We start from the raw sequence: 24,396 nt of genomic DNA on the forward strand, positions 1-24,396 counted from the left end.
TGCGGAATGAAATGAAATGAATGGACTGTAAGATGCATTCGAATCGCAACGAACTGGACCCGACCGTGCGCGTCTAGGCGAGTCTTATTTTCCCTGAGGCAAATAATTTATTACCTTCGCGTGCGATTTATTTACTACTCCATTCGCTAGGAGTAATTTTTCTAAAAGGTGCTATACGTCACACATCAACCAACCGAAGGGAAACACAATGCAACCCGTGCAACTGCCGCGAAGGTGTCCGCTGAAGGTGTGCTGCTGTGCTTCTCAGAAGGCAGCGCTCGAACCGAGACTACTTTATTGTTATTACTGTTTTGCAATCGATCTTTATCACGATGTGCACACCGAGAAAGAAAGCCAAGAATGCACCACAGCTCGCCCGGTGCACCTTAGCTGGAAAGGTATGCTTCTGTGCCGCTATGGTGCAAAGCGACAACTGACCGCTAACAACAACCGTACGTCCGAACACAAAAAAGGCAGGAAAAAGGTGTGAAAGTAAATTAAAATTCATCACACCGTAGTGGCTCCATGGCGAGCAAAAGGGGAAATGGTTGGCGAAACATTGCGACGTGTTTCGGGACAATTTATGTTGCACAGAAGATAAAAGAGGCGGGACAGTAGTCCAAACAAACAGATACACTATTCCACTTCGGTGGCCAAAATAAGCAACAGGATGAGCAACGATCATTCTAAATAGTGCAATAAACGTACATCATCAAGATAATTCCGAATGGAGCAACAGCGCGGGACAAATCGGAGCGACATTTGCATGTACAGGAGCCACCGACAATGCCACCCCATAGAGCTCTACTCGCTTCGCTACGAACGTCTATGACTACGAAAACAAAGAACAGTCGCGAAACATAAACAGCCATCACAAAACAAAACAAAAACTCCCATCAACCAAATTAATCGTCTCAAAATTGACTCCCACACGAAACCGATTCGACTTCGAGCAACGACGGTGCTGCTGCCCCTTCTATGGAATGAAAAATCTCCCATGCTGGCATGCTGAAACAGCTTTTCGCCATTTTGCTTTCCACCCAGTGAATCGTTAGCTTTCGCAACAAAGCTACTGTTACAGCGATCATTACCGGACAACAGCGGGACTGTTGCTGCAGTACACAGTGCAAGCTCACCCACCACCAGGCGCATCCATCGGTACATGAGCGAGGCAGTGATGATATTTTTCTTTCATGTTGTGTCATGTGTTCGCCTAACAGTGGATAAAACAAAACTCGCTTATCAAGCTACGTGCGCCAGACAACTAGCCAAACCGGTCTTTACACAGATGGAACGCAACAAAGGTAAAGGAATTTAATAAAAACGCTAACAAGACGTGGTTTGCTCCATCTATTTTCATCAAACTAGTTGCAATTTTGTGCACGGTGGTTTGTAGTATAACAAAAAACCAGTAAAAAGGACGGTACGAAATAAAGTTTTAAATAAACAGGGTAAAAATGTCCCTTACAGCAATCCTTTCGCATCCTAATGCATTGTTCGTGGTTCATGTAACGTGATTTTTTGCTGTCTTTTCCAAACGCTTTCCATTTTTTACACAAAAGTCTTGCAAAGAATTTGATCCTATTTGCTCCTAGCACTCCTCCTCTCTACACACACGTGCACACTCTACTCGCAATTAAACTTTGGTGACGTGTTTACAAGATCTCCATCCACAGTGGCGTCAGCGCGGACCCGCAGCATTTTCCGTTTGGCCGGTGTCTGTTTACCTCGTACCGCACACGGAAACAATACCCAAACAACACCATCGTACCGTATCGGACACCGATGAAGGATGGCATTGGGTAGGATGTGTAACAAGCGCTCGCCATGGAAGGTGGTCGCGCAAAAGTCTCGGGTAGAAAGGGAGTTAAAAAAAATGCCATAAATCAGTGTGCAATTGCGAGATGAATACGTTTCGCCTTTTTTGCTCTATCGCGCGTCGTCACGCGATCGTATTGTCTGTGGTGTTGTGTTTTGTTAGCTGCTTCTCGCCATTTTTTGTTCTTCTTTTTGACAGGTTCCATAGGGATGCTTCAGCTTCTATAGGATGCTGCACCGCAAAGGGTGTGAGAAAATATACACCTTAACGTGATCACGATCATATACAGCATGGAAGCTGCTAAGAGAGCACACCACAATACCGAGGTGCTGAAAATGGACACCTCGTTTCTTTTTTCTTTTTTAGTCCGCAATGAACGTTCAAGGTAACTAAAGGAAATTGTAACAATAAACCGGCAAAAAAACGGCGGTAAGCGAAACGGCGGTTACAGGCGGTGGTATACGTGAGCAGAGTGAGGTACACGTGCCAAAAGCACACAACAACCCATCCGGGAACAACAATTTTCACCATCATCTAGACCGCCAGTGTACATGTCACTCAAAACAGGGGGAGCAGGAGGAGGAGGAGGCGAGGGAGAAGGAATTGAGAAGGATGGGAAATAAATTACATTTTCCTCGCCTCTTTGCCCTCTGACTATAGCGCCGTGGATGACATCTTTCTGTCCGATGGTCACGCACCAAAAGTTTGTTTGGTTTTATTGCTTTGTCTGGGACTGGTGGTCGTAGTGGCCAACTGGGTCTTTCTCTGCCGGCTCGAGTAGGTACTTTCTCAGTTTTGGAATCCATTGTTAATTGAATATGTGTATCAGCTTCACATTCAATGTATGCTTCAGTTTGTATTATTCAAATTGGATGTTACCGTCTCTGGGAGGGCCAAGTCTACATTACCTTATCGGAAGGTTTTGGAGAATGTAATGTTAGCAAACTTGAATTGTATTTCAAACATGGTGAAGCAGACCTTAATTACTGGACTAAAGATACAATTAGCCGGTCTAGTAGTTCAGTCGTCAACTCGTACGACTTAATTACATGCCCGTCATGGGTTCAAGCCCCAAATGGACCGTGCCGCCATACGTAGTACTGACTATCCTGCTATGGGGGGATCAATAAGTCACTGAAAGCCAAGCCCATACGTAGTGGCACAGGCAGGCCTTGACCGACAACGGTCGTTGAGGCAAAAATAAGAAGAAGAAGACAGATACAATTGCATCTAGTGCACCATAAGGGAAGATCGTGCATAATTAGAGGACGAAGTCCGTTTTGGGAAAAGGCTCTGTAAATCCCAGATTACAATGGAAATTCTATTAAAGCTACTTTGACAGCTCGAGCGAGAAGATTTAGTAAAATCAAGCTGTGGTGGCATAAGAACGTGAAAGAGAGTAACGTGAAAGAGTTTAAGAGTTACTTCCATGGTCTAACCATGGGGAATGACACCGGACAATCCCAATTAATCAGCTTATTTCGAATTCAAACGTGCGCGCCTTTAACTCTTTGCCATCAGCCCATCGCCTAAAATAAGGTAACAATTGGCACACATTGTTCGTACGAGCCTTCAGTTTGTCAACACGCTTGCAGAGCGTGTTTCATCGCCAACGCTACTACACGGGAAGGTGTACTCCATTTTGACCACATGGTCAAGCTCAGGATACAAATGAAAAACAACAACAAAAACCCACCATCACCATCCAACCATAAACCATTTTCATGACCGATTCGCAACCAGCACAGTTACCGCTGGCGTGAACATATACATTCCAACCGTTGGAAAAGCCCATCAATTATTTCTGACTCCTCCGTTCCCTTGGCGGGCGAGCGCGCCTCGTGGTTCTACCACTCACTCACTTTTTTGTTCGGTGGTGCGAACCCGCGGTCGAAGCGGTTCGGTTGATTTAATGCTGATGAAGAGCTATTTAGTGTCGAACACAAGGGACAGGAAACTAAAAGACATACACACACACACAAGCACACAAAAAAACCCCACTCTGAAGTATACCCCGAGGCTCATTGGCCCGACCACAATAACGGTGGAAAATTAATGGCGATGAGCGAAGATTTGGGTTTCACTACGCCATTCGTCTTGCCACTCGAGGCTCCTTTTCAAATAAAAAAAAATCGTAATCGAACGAACGGTGTGAACGAAGATCTGACACGGACCACTTTCCATAGGAAAACACACAATAACAGTAACAACAACAGCGCACAGAGAAAAAACTAACCGGCCTCTTAATATGCTGTAATTTAATAATGAACTTCTAACCGTCCCAGGAACATTCGCTTCAGTAGCGCCGCGTGCTTCAACAGTGGGCTTCGGTGGGCTAGTACTAGCATCCTGCGTTCCCGCGAATCATCAAACAGGCGCGCGTGGTAAATTATTTGTTTTACACGAACGAATTATTACCGCTCGCTAGGAACGAATGGACTGTGCGCGGCCAGAATGGTTAACTGTGTGGCCGGACGAAGAGGACGTACCGAATGGGATGGCACTGCAGTAGCAAGCAGCAGTGCCTTCGGGGTCCCTTGCTTTTGCCTCTTATCGTTCAGCTATGGGAGGCTGGGAGAATGTGTGTGTTTTTTTTTTTTTCATGAACAGAAAAGCGAAAAAGTAATTGTACGCCCCATCGCTACGGTGCCCGTAGCCCGCGAGCAACGAGAAGATCGATGAGCGATCGTAGATAGTATAATAAAATTATGTTTCGAAATAATTAATGATCAATTGGTATTAATCAAACTATAGTAGGCCGGCCGGCCGGCCCAGAGTAGTCTTTTGCACACTCCCGCGTTCGGGTGTAGTTAAGCGAACGGTTATGATTAATTTTATTTTTATTTTCCGCCCTCCGGTGGCAGGATGTCTCTCGGCATCATATTGAGTTATTGGGCAGTTTCGTTCAGCCCTTGGGTTGGATTGAATCTTCTCTAGCGCTACCGCTTAAAGCGGATGATTCAATAGCGTAAATGAAAACTCCATTTTTGTTTCAACATTGTACGAAAAAAGCTGTGCTTTAGTTGTAATGGCATCAAAGTATAAATAATATTATAAATAAATAAATGTGATTGAAACTGCTTCACCAAAAGCTCAACAAATCATCAGCATGCATACAGAAATATACAGACGTACGCAGCGAGGAAAGCGAATAAATAATACATTATTCTAATTTCTCAGAACCATTTCGCGGCTTACGCCCGGCATGATTTACATGCGCCTATTCGCTTGCAAATCATTATTAACTATTACGGTGGCGTGACAACTCAAAAAAAAAATTGTCAAAATTACCAAACGTGCGAACGGTATGGTTAGACTGCTGAGGAAGAAAAGTAAAGCCTTCCCTTCCGCTGCCAGACTAAAGCCAAAACGGAAAACCTCCATAGCGAGCAGAAATGGTGGATGGCAAGAGCTTTTTCCTGCCGCAACCGTTACGTGTCAGACAAACGTCAGCGAATGATTTGCCTGTGACAAATTTCAAAACTTTTCCACTGTTTTAAGGTTTCCTTTTCTCGCCCTTCTCTGAATCTGCCACGCCTAAGCATCGTTTGTTTTGATCTGGAGGGAAACTGTTTTGACAGAGAGCATCGGAGTCTTTTTGAACCTTGTTTCTATCTTGAATCATGGCTACACTCATCTGTATCTATAATAGCAGCCAACAACATGGCGCAGTCCACACAATCATAACAAGCCGGTGAAAAAGGAATCATACCAAAAATGTTGATCCTTTTTTATCGCTGACTTTATAACAACAACTTAACGACACAAAAATACAGCAAAACCTTCCTATTTCAAAGACCAAAAGGTAGCTCTCTTTTTTAGGCTTACTGCTTCTTACCCAGTAAACTAAATTATTGTCCTTCTGGAAGTAGCTCTCTATGCACCTATCACCAAACACCAACAACCTCCTACGCATCTCAAGTTGACCTTCCGCACGGGGCCGGTGCAAGCCTCTCATTCTCATATTTCAAAGCCGAACACACAAACTTTGGCCGGCCCACGTGAAATGGGACGAATGATTTATCTGCCTAACGGACTTTTTTTTCCCTTTTTTTTGCTATGCCCTACACGCTCAAAAGCGAATATGCGAACAGTAGAGCACCAACAAGAAGCTACTTGTGTAGGTAGCCTTTTTGCTTCGACAAAAAGAAAAATGTAAACGGGAAAAACATGTACTAACAAACGAGCTTTAACCGACCGAAACAAAGAGGCGCGCGCGCGCGCTCGGACGATTACACGTGCGCGAGGCTTTTCGCTTTGTCAAAGCCGGTACGTGTGCGTGTGTCAGTGTACCGGGACACGTATTTGGATCAAATTTCTCGTGTTTGTCCACAGACGGGAGAGGCCGGAAAATGAAGGACCGATCGTGGCTGAGGAAAAACCAGTACAACACCGGAGAACGGTAACTGTATCACTCGTTTGCCCGTGCCATCATGGAAAGGCATGGCTTGTGCGCTCTTACACACCGAAACCGGTTGATGCGTGTGAGTATTTGTGTTTGGCTAAACAGCAGCAAGGAATAAAATAAGTACAAACAAACCAAAAGAAACAACGCGCGACCCAACAATGTGGAAAAAAACAGCGAAAAACGTTTCCTACGTTTTGGGGAGAACGAAATCGACTGTAACGAATAAAAATGTCCCATGTTGTTGCTTCACATTCCCCTACGTCATCTTCATACTTCGACATGGATCCATTTTCACTTCCAAAAAAAAGGGAGGCGGGTAAGAAAAAACACAGAGAGAAACTCTCACCCAAGCCGAAAAGGAAACAAATACCATCAATAAAATTTGAATATTTCCCAGAAGCCGGAATTGAGATGTAGACGGGGGGTGGTTGAGATTGAACCAAACGCGCCCTCCAATGCCAAGCGTATGTATGTGTGTGTGTGAGCTTTTCCAGTGAAATGCAAAACCGGAAAGCAACGAACACGTTCAGACGCGAAGGCCAACCGGGTCCCATCAAAATTGCCAATATTTCAATCCATCAACAAGAAATCGGAATGAAAGGCCCCCGGTGGAACCTAACGATGCGACAATTGCCTGTAATGCGGGCAAACGGCCGGAAGCACGGTGCCGTGTCATGCTAAAATATTTATTCCAACCAAACCCCCACACGTTTTGCGGGCCCGGAGAAGGGCGGGTAATCGTTTTTTGGAAGCGGAAAGGGGATGACAAGAATTTGCAGCACCACCGTTAGGAACAATGGTTTAGCTTCGCTTTCGCCAGCCGCCGATGTTGTTGGTTCGAAGCGTTCCGAAGCTCATTAATTTGGGAAGTTGCTCTGTCAAGGTCGGTGGAGGCGGATCGATTTTTCTGAGTGCAGGAAAAGGGTCGTGTTTGTTTATAATTTGTGTGAAGAATAGAAACAAACTGATTATTAGCTCTCACTATAATCTGTATGATATTTTATCAGTATTAATGAACAACAATAACTAAAAATAGATGTTAAGAAAGTGAGTGAAATTTAGATAATTTCTTATTACTGTTCATTAAACGACCTTATGCCAGTGCAGACGACAAACGACGAACTGATTCCATAGTTTAGTGGTTAAAGCGCTAGTACGCAGAACAAACGTCTTCGGTTCAAATCTCGGAATAGACTCTGCTCGATTTGACGATTTAGTTGGTGATTGGAAAAAGAATAAACGTATACAATCATTTATAAAGTACGTTAAGCCACAAACTATTTAGGCATGTCACTATTAAATTATTGCAAATACTCATCTGCTTTTTACTAACAAAATGTGGTTATTTGTACGGTTTTACACCTGATATTGCTACAATTTTTAGGCTCATTTCTTGCTTTTCGTCAACAAGCAACATTCTGTCGTTGTAAAAGGGCCGAAACTCCGTACCAAGCACATCTTTGCAACGCAATAATGTACACAAAATCGGGCATCGAGCATGTGTTCACGCGTGTTCGAAACCATGTTTCAATAAATCGTTCCCTCCTGTGGGCTGGTGTTGAGCTCGAGCGCTCTGGTACACTAGGCGTGTGTTATGTTCGACACATTAAGGACAATACCAGGAATCGGGCACGTGTGCACAGGATAAAACCTCCAACCCTTCCCCGCTGTTCCAGCTAGCTCCAAGGACTCGTCTGCAAACGTTACCTTTGATATGGGCTGCAACGGTCCAGGGACACTGGCAGAACAGCCGGTACACGTACGCACCTATAAAGAGCACTTGTGTGTTTGCCCATGTACTAAGATTTTTGCAATCAAAACAAAAAAGGCTTGTGCATCTCCGTTTTTCATGTTCATATTATGGCACCAGCACTCAGCGTAGTTCACGCTGAACGCTTAAGCACTGAAACAGATTACCATTACCAAGAAACAAGTGTTTCGTAACGCTTCACCATTTTTATCGCGTTGCAGGTAAATCATTTTTTCAGGGCAACATCGCACGGAAGAGTATCCACGGTATATTAATGAAGAGAAGAAAAAAACACCTTCCAGTTGCAACATTGCAGTCCGATTAGATAGCACACGGAATTGCAATTATATCAATACAGCGAGGAGACAACTTTTGTTTATAATAATTTTAATTGCAACAGCTCGTTATTCATCTACATTTTCTCTCTGTGCATGTTTGCAACCCAAAACCATTACATAATCTAATAGCAAAACCTCGTCGAGTCGTGTGCTAGGGAGCAGTTCGCTTCACCGGAGCGCAAACGATTGCGCCTCTACGCCGCGCTCAAAAGCTCCACAAAGCTCCTGTGTGCACGTTGGCGTGAAACGCATCCTCAATCCTCCTAGCCGGTATGCTGGGTTTCACAGCAGACCCGGCCACCCAATTCCCGACATCCTCACGTGTTTTAAATTTTCTCCTGCGCTGCTTGTGCTAAGAGCGACCGTTCACGCGAAAGCGCACGAGTTGTTCGCCGGAACAGCGAAAACAAACGATCCGCTCCTAAATAAACGGGTACGTGTGTACCGGGGCGGAAGATGGGCTATAAATTTGTCTGCACTGCTGGCTGCACCAGGCAAACCGGGACAATCAGAACGGCAACGCTGTTTGATGACCCGAAACGATTCGAACCAAATGCAGCACAATTCAAGATTGTTCTCAGTTTCGCTTAGTTTAGGTTGAACAGTATTACATTAAAAAAAGTTTAACAATTTTAACCCATTTGAGCACTGACTCTTACCTGTAGCGTACGCCGGTTCGATTTCGTCCTCCGAGTGTAGCTGCGGTGGCGGCACGATCGGTATCTGGACCGGGATCGGCAGCGGCATCCGATCGTAGTGCGAGCACTCGATGTACTCTAGCCGGCCCTGGCTGCCGCCCAGTATGCTGCCCCCGCAAATGCTAACCCCACTACCAACACCTCCGCCGCCTCCCACGCTGCCACTACCGCCGCCGCCACTCCCGGGGCCACCGCCCGGGCTGGAACCGGACCCGGACCCATGGCCCGACCCCGAACCGCCGGTCGAGCCCGGACAGGAGCCGACGCGGCTCAGCGAGGGCGGCGTCGCCGACGTCGACATGTAGTGGTGCGTGTGAGGGTGTGGATGAGGTACCGCGTAGTCGCCGGTGTCGCGCAACGACGTCCCGCGGGTCAGCGTGTTGCCCGCCGACTGTATCGAAGGCTGCGTCGCCCGGCAGATGATATCCGACAGCTGATTCGCCTGATGATGATCCACCGAGAGGCACACATTCACAAGAGCGCGCACAGACGACACGCGTACACGAAGGGAGATCGAGAACACAGAACAAACAAACACACGCACAATGTGAGCAACAGCAACAGCAACAACAATACACCCGCGGCGGAGAATCATGATCGGAAGCGGGAAGGTGGAAAGGAATAAAGCGAATAACTTCAACACAAATCGAACGAAAGGCGAGTGTTTGGTGAACGTTGTGGGAGAAGCCTCCACTCGAACAAATGGATGAACATTAGGAGGGCAAACAGAACACTAAAAAAAAAACAAAAAAAAAAACGAGGAAAACTCAAACAAGGAAGCCCACTGAAGGGAGCCATTGCTATAGTCCAAGGATAAATTAATGCAGAAGCGGGCAGAGATCATCGGGCTACGCTTGTTTTTTTCTCTCTTAAAGAACCTACTCGCTCGCATCGTGTCTTCTCTCTATCCACTGAAACCAAGCTGCAAATTGGCCACGGAAGGACACACACACGCTCGCGAAGAAGTAGGGACTGGCGGGGGGAGTGCCACCCACGGGAACACAATGCGTGATTGCATTAGGACTGTCGGTCCGCCCATAAAAAAAACCATCCTCAAAACCTTCAAGTGCCCCAGCCAGCTTTTGCGGGGCTCCCTATAGTGATGTATTGCTTTTTCGTCCAACCGTTCGACATTGATGAACGATCGGAAAACACACGGTAATGGTTTCGGCTTTCTTGTTCCGAGTTCTAGGGGAAGTTTTTTTGTTTTGTTCTTCCTTTCTTAATACGCCTCCAAGGCTCAAAACGGAGCGGCGCTACAAGATAAACATGTCGGTAATGTCGGATTGCATCATCGGCAGATTATTGACGTCATAGGATCAGCATCGGAAACAGAATCTGAATCACTGCCCGTAGTCTTGAGGGATCAAATGGTATGAGCGAAGGACGTTCAATCAACGCACGAAACTCAGCAACTTTGAAAGAGTTTGAAATGTAATACAAGTTTTAGGAAACACTGGAAGCTTAATGAAATGAGGAGGACCTAAGGAACCTAGGCCTACAAGATATGCAATTTATTTCCTTGTCATTTCACAAGTTCACAGACATTTCTGTAAATAATAAAAGATCCTCCTCCTCAGAGACTTACGTTGAGCTTAATAAACTCGGAACTCAACGACAACGAGCGAAACATCGCATGTGATATGCCCTTCAAACAAATCATAAACAATTTGCCCTAAAAATCCAAAAAAGTAATATCAATTGCATACTTCCAGGCGCTAAAGTCCCAGTATTGCATGACATCGTGTACCATGCCCTCGTTTTTTTTTTTCTAATCAGACACTCTCCGCCAGACCCGTAGCCCGATGATCTTACCATCTCGCATGATTGTGCTTGTGGTGGTCATACTATTCTACCAGGTATTAGTGCTTTCCTTGTTTGCAAAGTTTGGGTGCGCAAAAGCTACTGGGAATAGAAATCAGAGTGTACATCTCCTCCCTGCCCCATAGTAATAAAAAGCCCCAGCAGTAGCGCGGCACGAACGTAACAAACCTCGGCACACCCCAGCAGTGCGAGCGATTGGCATCGATCTACCTGTGGACTATCAAGTGACTGTCTACGCGAGAAGGTACAGGGTGTGCAGGGCAGCTCCGGCGGTAGCTGCTCGATAAACTGCGGACTGTGACAGGGACTGTGGCACGGGCTGGAGCAGATTTGCTGCTGCTGTTGCTGTTGCTGCTGGTGGTGCAGCGACGGCTGGGAGCCGTTGCTGCAGATGAGCTGCTGCTGCTGGATCGACGGTAGCTCGACCGCCTGCGGACAGGTGTTGAGCGAAAGGGCACTGCAGTGCATCGACGGTTGCTGCGATTGGCTCGACGCCAGACTGTACTGCTGCTGTTGGTGATGGTGTTGCTGCTGCTGCTGCTGCTGCTGCTGTACTGGCTGCTGGTAGCCTTGGGCCTGATACTGGGTCTGCGGCAACTGTGTATTGCGCCGCGGTGATCGGCCACGATCGACCGCCGTTGCGCTCCAGTATCCCCAGGCCATGGTGACTACTCCTGCTGGACTTGCTTACACCCTTTACAGGTTACACCCTTTAGCACGTGGTTACCAGCAACACCAGCTCACTCTGTAATGATTTCACACGATTTCTTTTCTTTTTTGTCGCACTACACTGCAAACCAGCTTGTATAATGCTGCTTTGCGGCTTCTTCCAGCAATTGTGTGGTTATTTCTTCGAAAGCAACCACTATTTCACACTCTCACACAAGCACAACAAACCCACACGGCCGTTGCTAACGGTTCACTTCAGAAACCTATTGGTAATGTGTAGAAAAATATAGCTTTAGGAACTTTTACCATGCAGATTTGCTAAGGGTATTTCCGAGGGTTCCTCCATATCCTTATAACTTCAACTTTAAATTGTCGGGTCAGGCTTTAAACTCGTAGCTCTCTCTCTCTCTCTCTCTCTCTCACACACACTCTCTGTTTGTCGTACGTCACTACAGTCACCATAGTCAACATGAGCCTCAAACCACACACTTCAAAGCACCTGGACTGACATCACCATCACCATACGATGCCTACAGCCTACAGATCTCCCCGACCAGTAACAAACGCTGCAACTGGTGGACTGAGGAAATTTAATAACACACGACCGTAACGATCCATCTCGTCTGGTAGCCTTTCTACCTACCCTCTATCCTTCAACTCCCAGCACAAGAAAATAAATGCAACAGCAACCCAGAGTACATTGTGCAGCCGAAACAAAAATCTCTTCCACGCTGCAATGGAGGCTCTTCCGAACGCGCTTGGCCGGGAGAGTTAACGACAGCCGCCGAACGGAGCGAACACAGTAGCGACGGCGACGTGAATAATAAATATTGCAATAATGATGTGCACCATCTCGTGTATGCAGTACAGTAGTCCTCCCGTCTCTTGCAAACCCACGCACTGCCGTGCCGCCCGTCCTGGATTCACTCAACGCATCATCAAAAGCGAATCCTTGCCGGTCGATGGAACTGTGAAGCCATGCCATGCCACTATGGCGCGCCTCTGCAGCACACATAACAACCACGGCGCTACTGTGGAATGGTGGCTTTGGCCACACATCATCAACTGTGGAATATATAGCGCCGACATTTTTCCCTGCTTCTCCCGTCTCCTTTCTGCTGTTTGCATCATTCCAATCTCCAACACACACACACCTCGCCATCTCATATCTCATCTCAAGCTCAAGGCTAAACAGGACCTGCGGCGATAAGCGAAAGCTCAGACACAGTGACTGAGCAAACCATACCGGGTTTGGCCAAGTGGGGCAGACAAGAAACGACCGTAACGAGTAGCTTAAGACTCAATAGGGTAAAAGAAAACACCACGACCAGACACACGGCACACACTTACACCATTCATTGCGAATGTGTTTCCTTTTACCCTTTTTCCTTGTACAGAGAAGTGATTTGTTGTTTTTTTTTCGACAGAAATTTTCCCTTCCCATCACTGTGTCTAGTGCGCCTCTGTAGAGCTTGTGTATTGTGTATTGCAGCCCTTTCAGGCGCAACGCAGCGCACACGCAGGCTCCTATCAAAAGAGAAGCTCTCAACGTGGCAGGGCGAAGCAGTCTCGCACAGCTTGCAACCGGATAGCTTCCATTGCTGTCTGAAGGTTATTGACCTTAACCGCGCGAATATAATGCGACTGTTGAGAGCAGTCGTGCAGACGCTCACCTCCTTTCACATCGATATATTTTTCTTTGACAGCTGGCAACACCGTGTAGCATTCACCTTTTCCAAAAAAGGATATCTTCACAGGGATGTATAAGGAATGTAACGAAACGAAAATGAGCAAGTGGATGTTTTGGTTCCAGCTCTCGTACTTATTATCAGAATCTTTGTGGTTGGTTCTGCGCTTTACTTGACTGAAATATCCACACCTAGAGCATGGATATTTATGGAATATCCCCACCACATATATAGGGATTTGATGCTTCACAAACATCAGAACCATACTTTTATGTGAGTTTACTAAAGGTCGGGGAGCGAAAAATCGACTTCCACAATGAGCCATCGGGCTTGAGTTTTACGCTACGAAGTTTGTTAAAAAACAACATAACTTATTTTAATCATAACTTTGAAATTCCGCACTTACAACGAATTTTTCAACGAACCTGTGGGGCAAACACAAATAAACGTATCAAACACTTTCAAGGCATTTAACAAACGTCTTCTTCTGAACTTCCCTAAGTACCGAGTTACAACAACATTCCCAGTCAAAACAATCCGAAAACATTAATATTTCTACTCCCTACACCCAACCATTGGACCGCAAGCAAACGCAACGACGACGACGCCGTCAGTGCCAATTGCAACTAGTTAATAATTTGCGCCACATTCTTTCCCACCCATCGTTGCGCCCTTTTCGTCGCTTAACGATCCACTTTTAAGACTTTACTAATCTTCCGCCTTGCCTGCACGGGCCCAAAGCCCTCCCCCACAATCCGATTCACCCAGCGAGCGTCTACGAATTGCATTGCATGCAAGTGCCACGCACACACACACCAGCACCACACAAACTTCAAAGTCACTCGTCTGTTCGTCGTCTGTTTGTCCTTGCGGCGCACACGACACACTCGACTCGACGAATTCCAACGATTCCAGCAATCCCAACGATCTTCTCGCCTCCTCCTAGCTGTAACGGTGTCGCTGCCGTCCCATTTCAACGCCAGAAACAACATCATACATCGTAGCACCACCAGGCGTAGACGGAAGTGTGTACCACCAGCAGTTTGTCCTTGCGCTTGGGTAGAAATACGTACTGCTGCAGCGGCGCTACATACGAGCGTAACATAATTTACATCTCTATCGCGCGTCCTTCAAACGCGACACACACACAAAGAGCGGAGAAATAGAGACCGGTGGCCCACAACAAAAGGACGCCCCAACACGTACACACAATCCTTTTTACCAACGTGATGCATTTTTACTAGCTCGTTGGCGGAAAATTAAGGTTTCACCCAAATTAGACGAAATTTCGAAAAAGAAAGTTGTCTAAAAGAGTTGTCTAAAAAAACTCCTTTTCACACAATTCGAGTTCTGGCTTTTTTGTGGTGAAACGAAGGAGCAAGGCATGGAGGGAGCGAAAGCAAAATCAATCTATAAACAAAAACAAAAAGGTTGTTTATTTATACTTCAGAGTGAGCCCATGGGCGGGTTATGGTTTGCGGAAATAGAACGCGCTTGCCTTCGTTCTTCAAAAAGCTTGCCACGTGCAGGGGGAGGGTAAGGTCAAGGGAAAAAGGATGCATGGCACGGGATGGCCTCACAATGGCCTTGTCATTCAAACGAAAATATGGCTGGATGAGCTTTTGTCGAACACATGTGCAGAAGAGAAGCACAGCGAAAGCGAGGAGCATGTGTACATGTATTTTCGTTGTGTCTGATGCAGCACTCCCTGGTACAAACCCTTCATGTTCAGACTCATAGCAAACATATTTTTAGCAACAGTTGTAGTGAGGTTCCTTTTTTGTGGTTGCGAAAATAGTTAAATTATAAGCAAATACAAAGCAAAACATATTCAATCCTGTAAAACACGGTTAATAATTTACAAAAGATAGATTATAAAAGAAGCCAGCTCGTTATGGAAAACCCGTTAAAATTCATAAAACAAAGCGTTAAGTGCTACTAGAGACCGTCCAACCGAATAGCACAACTGTATGTAACCGAATTCAATGCAAATAACCCCGCCATTAGCCGCCCCAGCCATGCCCGCATTCGACTGCCGGTTAAATACTTGCGCAAAGTTTAATCTTTCCCTCGCACCTTACACCCCATCGCCATCAACAGCCCACCGTCCCTATCCGCCCGCCCAAAACATAATGGAACACATGAAGTGCCGTTTCGGTGCCACTCAAGCATCATCGTACCGCTGCGAGCATAAAATATGAGAGAGAAAGCGCCTAGAGGGTCCTGTTTTGGTTGTGCCGCTTCTTCGGCCCCCTTTTTTGGTCTAGCACCAACACACACACACACACACATGCACTGGTTCTATGTCTGAAGTTTCCGCCACTTTCGAGTGCTTTCAAATGCCCTCACTGCGAACGCGAAACTGGGGGAAAGTTCATTTGCGCGAATTAGCCGCAAGGGGAAAGCTGCTTCACTATTACCCCCCTTTTCTACAACAACTTTGTAGACTTGCAACCGCGCGTGTGTGTGTGTGTTTGTTTAGAAGGTGAAAAGCACATAATTTTATGAATTTTAACAATCCTTCCCACATACACACCTACACCACACACTAGACGAATGCGTCTTGTTGAAAGGTTCAACAAAGCGAGCGTTCGTTCGCGGAAAGCTTCTTGCGCAAAACTTAACGCTACCAAACCCAAAATGGTGGTCGGCTAATGGGCGACCTGTACTTTGGGGGGGGCTGTAAGAAGAGTTGGTGGTGTAATCTGCTCTAAAACACGAAGTTCACAAGTGTTCACAAAACGGGTACACGTTGCTAGGTACATCTTTCTCTCACTCTTCTGGGTAATGTATATTCAGCATGCGCCTTTTTGTGCTCTTCGTGCTATAGTTTTAGCAAAAATCTCTTGGAGCTTGCAAAGATCCTTTGGTATTATAGTACCAAGTATTTGAAGCTAAATGCTATTTTGGGCTAAATTTTCGCATTAAACCGTTGAGCAAGGACATTTCCAACTAATCATTAAGTGTCTACAGACATAATTGCAAAAGCTTATTTGAAAGCTGATTTGTAAAAAAAATGTCCTCATAACAAGAGCTAATTAACCTTGAAAAAGAAATGATAAACGTAGATGAATAAATCTAAATTACTCAAGTACACACAGAAGAAACAACAGCCCTAAGGCTCAAATTTCAGCAAAGATGCTGCTTCTCATAGATTTAATTCGATTCAATTTCAATTAACGAATAATTGAACTAAATTCCCCTCCTAACAGTTCGATCGATCGATGGGAGCCATTCGTCCTGAGTTTAGTAGAGAAGCGGACAGAAGAAGAACAACAAAAAAAAAACATACCAACCCACACCGACACCCGAATCTGTGGCGTCTCCAATACGACAAGATCTCCCAAAGGTGCAAAATCGATTCATCACCGCGTCGTCGTCGTCGTAGTAGTCTCTCATGTCCTGTAAATTCACCCCACCGGCTGTGGGCTGGTTCGCGTCCTTCGCCGCAGATATTCCAGCTGCTGTTGCCGCCACATCCAAAACCCACAATGGTCGTTGTTTTAGCTGGTACACGGTAATTAATTACATCCCCCACGAGAAATTCTAACCATTTTCCACCCGGATCCCGGATCCACCGGGTTTATCTCTTCCGTTGAATTTGCCCTCCCACCCGTCCACTGCCGCGCGCACGTCAATCGTCAAACCAGCCGATCCAACATCATCTTCATCACATCCCTGCCCAACAACGCCGGCGGACCGACCGGCGGAGATACTAATTAGTGGCGGAATGAGCTTTATCCGCGCCACATCTCCCCCCTCTCTGCCAGCGTGCCGTGCAAAAAGGCAATCTCTCCAGCGCTCTTGCCGAGGCTCCTCTTTTTGACACTCCTTGCAAACACACCTTTCCCCTTGGACCAAGCGTGATCAGGCTCCACCATTTTCCAGGACCGCCAGAGATTCGACCGATTGATGGAGGGCATCTCTAAAACCCTAACAAGCTCCCGCCACTCAGCTCGGTATGTGTGTGTGTGTGTGTCCGGGTGATGGCTTTTTCCCATTTCCCTAACACCCGGAGTTCGAAGCCATTAGTGATTAGCGGCATGGCGCAAAGTACCCGCGCTGACACTGAGGGCGATAATAATGGGTTTGTGTAGTTGTGTGTGTGTGTGTGTGCTGGCAGGTGTTAAAAGTCGAGCAGATTTCGTGTTTGAGGACGGATTGTGATACCATCTGTACCTGGCATACAGCGTTTAAAGTGAATGCAAATTGCGATTGAATTTCCGTTTTGCCTTGTGTGGACGAATCGAACAAATTCAAGCTTGAAAGAAGTTTAAAGTTTCAAGTATTACATCAGTATCATGTTTCTAGATCTTTATTTATGATTTATTAGATTCATTTTTTGTGGGTTTTAAATGTCATATCCTAAGTATCATATTGAAAAACCAAAACAGCTGCTCTCACAAGCCAGGAAACGTCTCAGCAAAAAGAATATTATTTACGCCTAATTGTGTAAACTGAAACTTCGCTCCTACCACGTTCACCCCTCTCCTGTGCTAGACAGAGTTCGGCACAGTTTTTCGGTGATGTAAAAACGGGTGCAAACGAACCACAAAGTTTAATCAGCTACCGGCTGGGAGGGAATGGGTTTGAGCGAGTCGGGCTCCCACGCAATAGTAGTCCCGCGAGGTTGAGGTTATGTTTCAGAATTAATTACTACCCATTTGCCTTTTTTTTATTTTAACTTGCAGCGAGTTGCAGTTGGCACCGTATGCTCTAATGAACGGGGAATGCACGAAGAGGAGAGAGGAGCGCCTTTGTATGAGTTTGCCCTATGCTCGGCTCCTCTTGCTAGGCACCATTTATCAACTTTGGCTTACAACTGCTGGGCTCATGAATTTGCTAAAAACTGTTTTTTTGAGTTCCATTTGTCTCCTCATTGTGTACATCGCATCTTTTTTTGTGTGCGACATCGGTAATTATGTGGTTTCGCGAACAATATGTGACCTTTTTTACGAAGCGGTAGTCGAAAAAACAGGACAATCAATGCGACAGAAGTTTTAAACGATTCACTTAAAATTCTAATATTCGTCCAATGTACTATTTCTTTCCAAATTCGTTTAAACATGGCCGAGAGCTAGCTGCTTTTGAGTACGGTCAACAGCCAGCAGCCGTAAAGTATTATTATTAGCATCCATAAACTACCAAACCGAATATGCCTGCATAACGTCAAACAAGATGCCTGAAGCCAATTTCAAGAATTGCAACAAACAAAAAACACATTATAATTTATAATCCTAAGATAACCCGCAAACTGTAAAAGACCACCATAAACACTGTTACTTTATGGCGAGCTTTGGTAGTCCCATTATTTCTTTTCCTTCTAACAAAAACGACACACACACACAAAATGTAAAACGAAGGTTTATCGTATCGTACAACAGTTTCCACCGCATTGCGATCGCATTAAATAACGAAATAGTGCACAAAGAAAGGCACAGCAGCCCTCGTTCTAAACGAACCTCAAAAGCGCCGCATTACAAAGAACACCGAACGGCTCTAAAGCAAGTCCCTTTGATTGAGCTTCGTAGGATAAGTTCTTGGAAAACGTACGACCACATACACGTTTTGGGATGGAAAACGGGCTTACAATAATTTTCAATCATTTTCATATCAATGTGCCCCCCTGCTCTAGAGAACAGGAAACAATAACAGCTTGGAAAATCGGAACACAGATATTATGTGGTAGTGCGTATCGTGCCGCATAAAACAATTCCTAGAAATAACGTTTCAAAAGCAACCAAAGCATCATGAAACTAATAACAAAATATCTTACATTGCCACAAGAAATTTATTGTTCTTTCAGTTGATCGTTAGCTCTTTGAACTTGGGGCACAGCGATATCGTTTCCAGCGAAATCCCACATGAGAACGGATATTACCAATTCGGACGATTCTATAACGGGGTTTTTTTTTTTCGAGGCCATTCTTTCATCCAATCAGGCCTTACGTAAATATGCCTCTCAACAGATGCCACGGCACAGTATTTGGTGAAAACTTTAAGCGAATGCAATTTGCAGTCTTCCCTTTCGCGCCTAGGAAAAATCAGCACAAAGCACAAGCTTGTTGTAACCCAACTCTTTTTGGTCAGCATCTATTTCCCGTTTCAGACACACAAGTCTAAAAAAAGTTTCAAAACTCCTGCAGTGCATGAAATAATCCCACCAGTAGGGAAAAGTGTGTTGCGTTCCTTCGGCACAGCCATCGGGGTTACGTGTCCTTCGCCTGAGCATGACGATGTGTGCCAATGTTATCGCCAAACAAAGTCATCGATTTGGCATCGAAAAGTCAGCACTTTCCGTACATTCCACTAACTCTCTTCCTCTCTCTCTCTCTAGCAATCTCCACATTTGACTGTTTTTCTCGCAAAAAGAGAGAAGCTACACTGCCGGAACCGGGAAAAACGGGGAGGGAGGGGAAAACACACTTGACCTAGTTGTGTGTATGAGTGTGCCTGTATAGGCACACCCGATTGCTCTGCTCTGGTGGCCGTGCCGTTTGCTTTGCACAGTGCGAACGAAGGCCTTGGAGGCCAAGCGCAAATATACTAGACACGGCAGCTAGTTATAGATCCAGCGGCTTCAAACCCGGTTCGCAAATACGCCCTCTTTCCGGTTGGGACGTAACGTATGTGCACAGAAGAAGCGTATGATTTTAAGTGCCTATTACATATCATAATTCTCCACCGGTTTGCTTTGGTACAATGTTTAGCAGATATAGGAATTGTTTATATTTTATCGATACTGTTTTAAAGCTTGTTTTTTAGATTTTGGAGAGAATTGGGTTCAGAGCGACTGTTGAGAAATAGACGAGAAACCCTCAGTGTCATAAACTACCAGGCGCATCCATCGCACGGGAATCGAACGCAAACGATTTTAAAATTGAAAATTCTTTTAAAAAGTTAAAAAAAATTAAAAATATTACAAAACAAGAATGTAATTAATTATGCTTATACTGGTGCAATAAATTTACTCTTTCTTAGAAAACTAACACAATCGATAAATGGCCCCCTAATCGAACGAATTCCACAATCACGGTAAATAATAAAATACGCCTGAAGAATTCTTCTCCGTCCTATGACATCATACTGCACTTTCGATCTGTCCTCTTAAAAAAACCTCCATCTTTTTCACAAGAATCCATAAAAACGAACAAGATACAATCTCCATACATTTTTGGATTTCATATCCCTCCCGGGGATGGACCGGGAGACAGGGAGAAAGAGAGAAGCTCCTTACATTCTTCGCCCCACGCTTGCCACCACGTGCAGCCGTAGGCGGAAGGATGGAATCGAAACGTGCCTAAAATGTTGCTACCCCTTTGGAAGATTCGCCGGGTTCGTCGTGTGCCTTCGTGCCCGGATGCACGGTAAAATCCTGCCCGAGAACGGAAGCTTCCGGAAACTATAGGGAATCAATTTGGCAAGCTTCAAAGGAAAGCGAAGAGAGAGCTGGCCGAGGGGACAGGGACGATACAGAGCATCCAGGAATGGATCCCTTAACCCTTACCCTAAATCGTTAATGTGACAAGGTGAGTGCCGGGGGTGTTAGCGATCCATTAGAGAATGGACTTGCAGCTTTTGGACCACTGCGAAAGCTCCCCTCTCTCCCGCAACAACCACCACCTCAACAACAATGGGTTGTTTCTTTTCCTTCTTCTATTCTTTATTTTTCTCCCTCTCCTTCTTTTACTCCGATTTTATTTTGCCAAATAGCATCGTGATACAGAATTTAGCCCTATGCCTCAATTTGGCATGACAATTGAAACCGGAAGGCACGCCAGGATCTGCGGATTTGCCCAGAGAAAGCACCCATTTCCGGACGAGAACGTTTTATGCTTTACCATTTCTGAGAGAATTTTCCTGTTTTTGCGGCAAACCAGAATTTAAACAATTTATAATAAACTAAAAATAATGTGTGTACCTTGCACCACCTAATTATGTTAATATTATGGCGCCATATACACACCGTCCCAATACTTTACGTTCAGTTGATACGGTTTCCGCATTGCACCGACTGTTGATGGTGATACGACAGAAATACACTATTGATTGCATATTTTATGTGTATTTCAATCACGAACAAATGGTTTACACCAAAAAAGCGATACGCCGCAAACGCACATTAAGCACTCACACACACACATACAACTGTTTGTTTATTCGCACGTAAAATCGGTGAATGAGCATGGCTGCAGCATTTTCGTCGTCCCATTAACGAGCATCGCCACGCGACCGTCCGCTCGTCACGGCGGGTCACACACACTTCCGAACGGGTGCAAATAATCATCATCTCATCAATATTAACAGTCCCAGCGAATAAATCATGCATGCCTCTAATTCACAGTTCAATTTCACGCATGTTCACGCGAAGCCAACCACGTCACCGCTGAGATCCACTGGTCGGAGCTTGCGACAGACTCGTGTATTATTTGCTGTGGTAGGCTACAGTTGTCCCATACAAGGAAAACCCCCTCCGTGTGACACTAAAACCCTCGCCAGCACAGCAACTAGGGAAAGCGTAGATATTAAAGTCCCAAATTTCATTTCAATCCCGTCCAGCCCAGGGATCAATGGGAATTGTTTCGCAATTTTCTAAAGTGATACAGAGAGCACAGCCGGACACGGGCACACGCCTTTTAATTGCCCCAGCCTCATTGGTATAGGTTCTCCGTGGGGCATCGGACACAAAACTCCCATACATAAGCAATTATGATACGGACGATTAAATTTGAATTCGAAAAACAAAAGCGTAAGCATATCGGCCGGCGATAACGGCAGCAGCAAGGCAGAAGCAAAGCGGAAGGAGGGCGGCGTGATTTAAAATCCAAATTTGCTTGCGTCCAGCGAAAACAAAAACACACTCTCGCTTGAGCTAAAAATAAACCCTACTACTAGCAGCAGCAAGGAAAGGCGAAAAAAACCCCAAACAAAACCATTTATCTTGAGCAAAAGTTGCTTAATAAAGTTCAAAATTAATAACCCCTTTCTCGTGGGGGGAGAATGTCTCCTGTTTTTGCGGCTATGCATAAAGCACAAACAAATGCACACACATACAAACACACGTCTTTACCCTCGGAGAACCACAAGAACCACACAGCCAAACGGAACAACAGGGGAGTGTTGTGTGTTTAATATTTTCTTGGGACTTTAAATTCACCCTTAAACCACCGCTGCAAACGGCGGCAGAAAACGGCACGCACCACCACCGCTGGAAGGCTGACGCTGTTTGCGACTGTGGTTGAGAAATGAAATTTTCGTGAGTGTGTGTGTGTGTAAAGGAAGCAAAAGCAAAAAACAACGCTCAAAAAAAATAAATTCAACAACAAGCAACCGCAACAAAGCGGACGGGGGGTTTGGTAAGTAAAAGGATAAAGAGTAAATAAAATTAAAAGAAAAACAGGCACACTCGCGGCCCTCCCACGGGAATATCATACTTCTTGGCCACAGCAACACAACATTTTTTCCCGCCCCCTGCACAACGAAACATAGCGCAAAGCGTTGGAAGACGTATTCCTCGGCGTTAGCGCAGTTCGGTTAAAACAACGAACGTCGGCGAGAACGTCGACGCAGGGAAAGTAAACTGAAAAATAACAACACAATTCACCGCAGGGAAAAGCACATCACCACGCCAAAAGGGGCAGTGGGGCAAAAGAAAGCAGCAAGAAGCAGCTCTAAGAAACAGGAGATTTTCATCTGCTGGAAAACTTTGGCCTTCTGCGGCCGCTCGCTCTTTCACTTGTAACGCGATACGAAATTTTGTGGTTTAAGGGAGAAAAAAACATCCAGTCCCCCCTTTTGCTTTGAAGCTTTTCTCCTGGTGCTTTGGATCATGTTTCTACTGTAAGAGAAAGGGAAAATGGTGCAGCTGTCCGCAGCTCAGAATTCTGTTTTACAGATAACAGCAAAGAACATGCAAGCTATTTCTTTTCGTTTGATTCTTCCCCTTTCGTTCGCCCTTCTTACAGTGACGGACTTAAAATCGGTTCAAAAAAGGATTTTTTTAAAGAGCAAAGAATGTTTGTTTGCCTGCGTTTCCGCCAGCAAGACGGTCTATATTCGAAACGGCACATAACAAACGAGTCACTCCACACACCAGGACGACACTCCAGGGTGATGTCATGGTTTTTGGGGAACACATCATGCTCGCCAAAGCTACGAGCCGCTTCCCTTTGAAGCACAGGTCCACCCCGCCATCAAGGCCAGCGCACGATTGACCCTTTTTGAGAGGGGAAGGACTACAAAACGGAAACACTTCCCCTTGCCGCTAAGCGCCCGCAGTTCTTACACCACCGCACCGGGTGCGCTAGAATGACATTTTCCGGTCGAACGACAAGCCGACCGAAGAAGTAGAGCAAACTTGGGCAGCAAAGCACCATTGAAGAGTTCACGGGTTTTCGTGCCACGGTTCGCAACCCATCGCTGCTGCTTTGCCATAAGGTCAACGCGTGACCTTCAGCCCCGGTACCGTTTTCCTCCGCAATATATATATATATATATATATTGGTCAAGGGAAATTTTGGCCTAGTTTTTGTTTTTTGTACACACGTTGTACACTTGAATCAGGCGGAAAATTAATGATTTTCTTTTTCGCGACTCTAAACCACCCGGAAAGAACCCGGGCACGGGGAAGAAGAATGATGTTTTCACACGAAGCGGAAAATTGCAGCAATGAAAACTGGACCGTCCCCGAGGAGGGACTGTGTGAGGTAAGTAACTGTCCGAGTGCAATTAAATTTGAAAGTTACTTGCGGCTCTCACTTGGTCCCGAATGATCCGAAAGAAATCGGTAACCTGTTCATTAGATGATGAAGCAGAATTCCACCAAGCCGTGGTTTTTCTTTTTCATTAATTTCTTGACTTTGCTCCAAACAAAAACATATACACACACACCGAAACCCATATCAGAAATTATAACTTATTTGTTGATTATTTGCTGCACGATCAATATTTGATTGCCTCGCAGCTCGCAGGAAAGCAGCAAAACAGCTCGTTTGTTTCCCCCCGGGGGCGTGTGTGTGTGAAGCCATTCCCGTCGGAGTTTTGTTTTGGCCAAAAACCATCGCGAGCTGTTCTGTTGGCGCACACTGCGAACGTAAAAAGTATGAGGCGCCTCCATCATCGCAACCACCAATTTTGGGGAAATTGGTCGTAAGGGGTTCGCGTCGATTCGAGGAGTTGTTGAATTAGCGCTGCTACCCTCTG

At 45.6% G+C, this 24,396-nt stretch overlaps 1 protein-coding gene across 10 annotated transcripts in view; it reads right to left on the reverse strand.

Annotated features, from left to right (window-relative positions):
• Window positions 1-24,396, reverse strand: part of LOC120899548 (atypical protein kinase C) — a 99,248-nt gene that overhangs the window by 52,524 nt on the left and 22,328 nt on the right. For 5 of the 10 annotated variants that reach the window (XM_040305524.1, XM_040305523.1, XM_040305528.1 and 2 more), the window contains exons 2-3: window positions 11,006-11,769; window positions 8,975-9,455 (exon numbers count right to left, since the gene is read on the reverse strand). The exons of 3 other annotated variants lie outside the window; for them this stretch is intronic. In XM_040305524.1, the coding sequence (XP_040161458.1) occupies window positions 8,975-9,455; window positions 11,006-11,500 (976 nt within the window). In that variant the 5' untranslated portion in view covers window positions 11,501-11,769. The remainder of the gene's footprint in view (window positions 1-8,974; window positions 9,456-11,005; window positions 11,770-24,396) is intronic. 2 more of the 10 variants (XM_040305529.1, XM_040305534.1) reach the window with 1 other exon arrangement.

The sequence above is a fragment of the Anopheles arabiensis genome, chromosome 3 (assembly GCF_016920715.1).
Source record: "Anopheles arabiensis isolate DONGOLA chromosome 3, AaraD3, whole genome shotgun sequence".
Classification (NCBI taxonomy): domain Eukaryota; kingdom Metazoa; phylum Arthropoda; class Insecta; order Diptera; family Culicidae; genus Anopheles; species Anopheles arabiensis.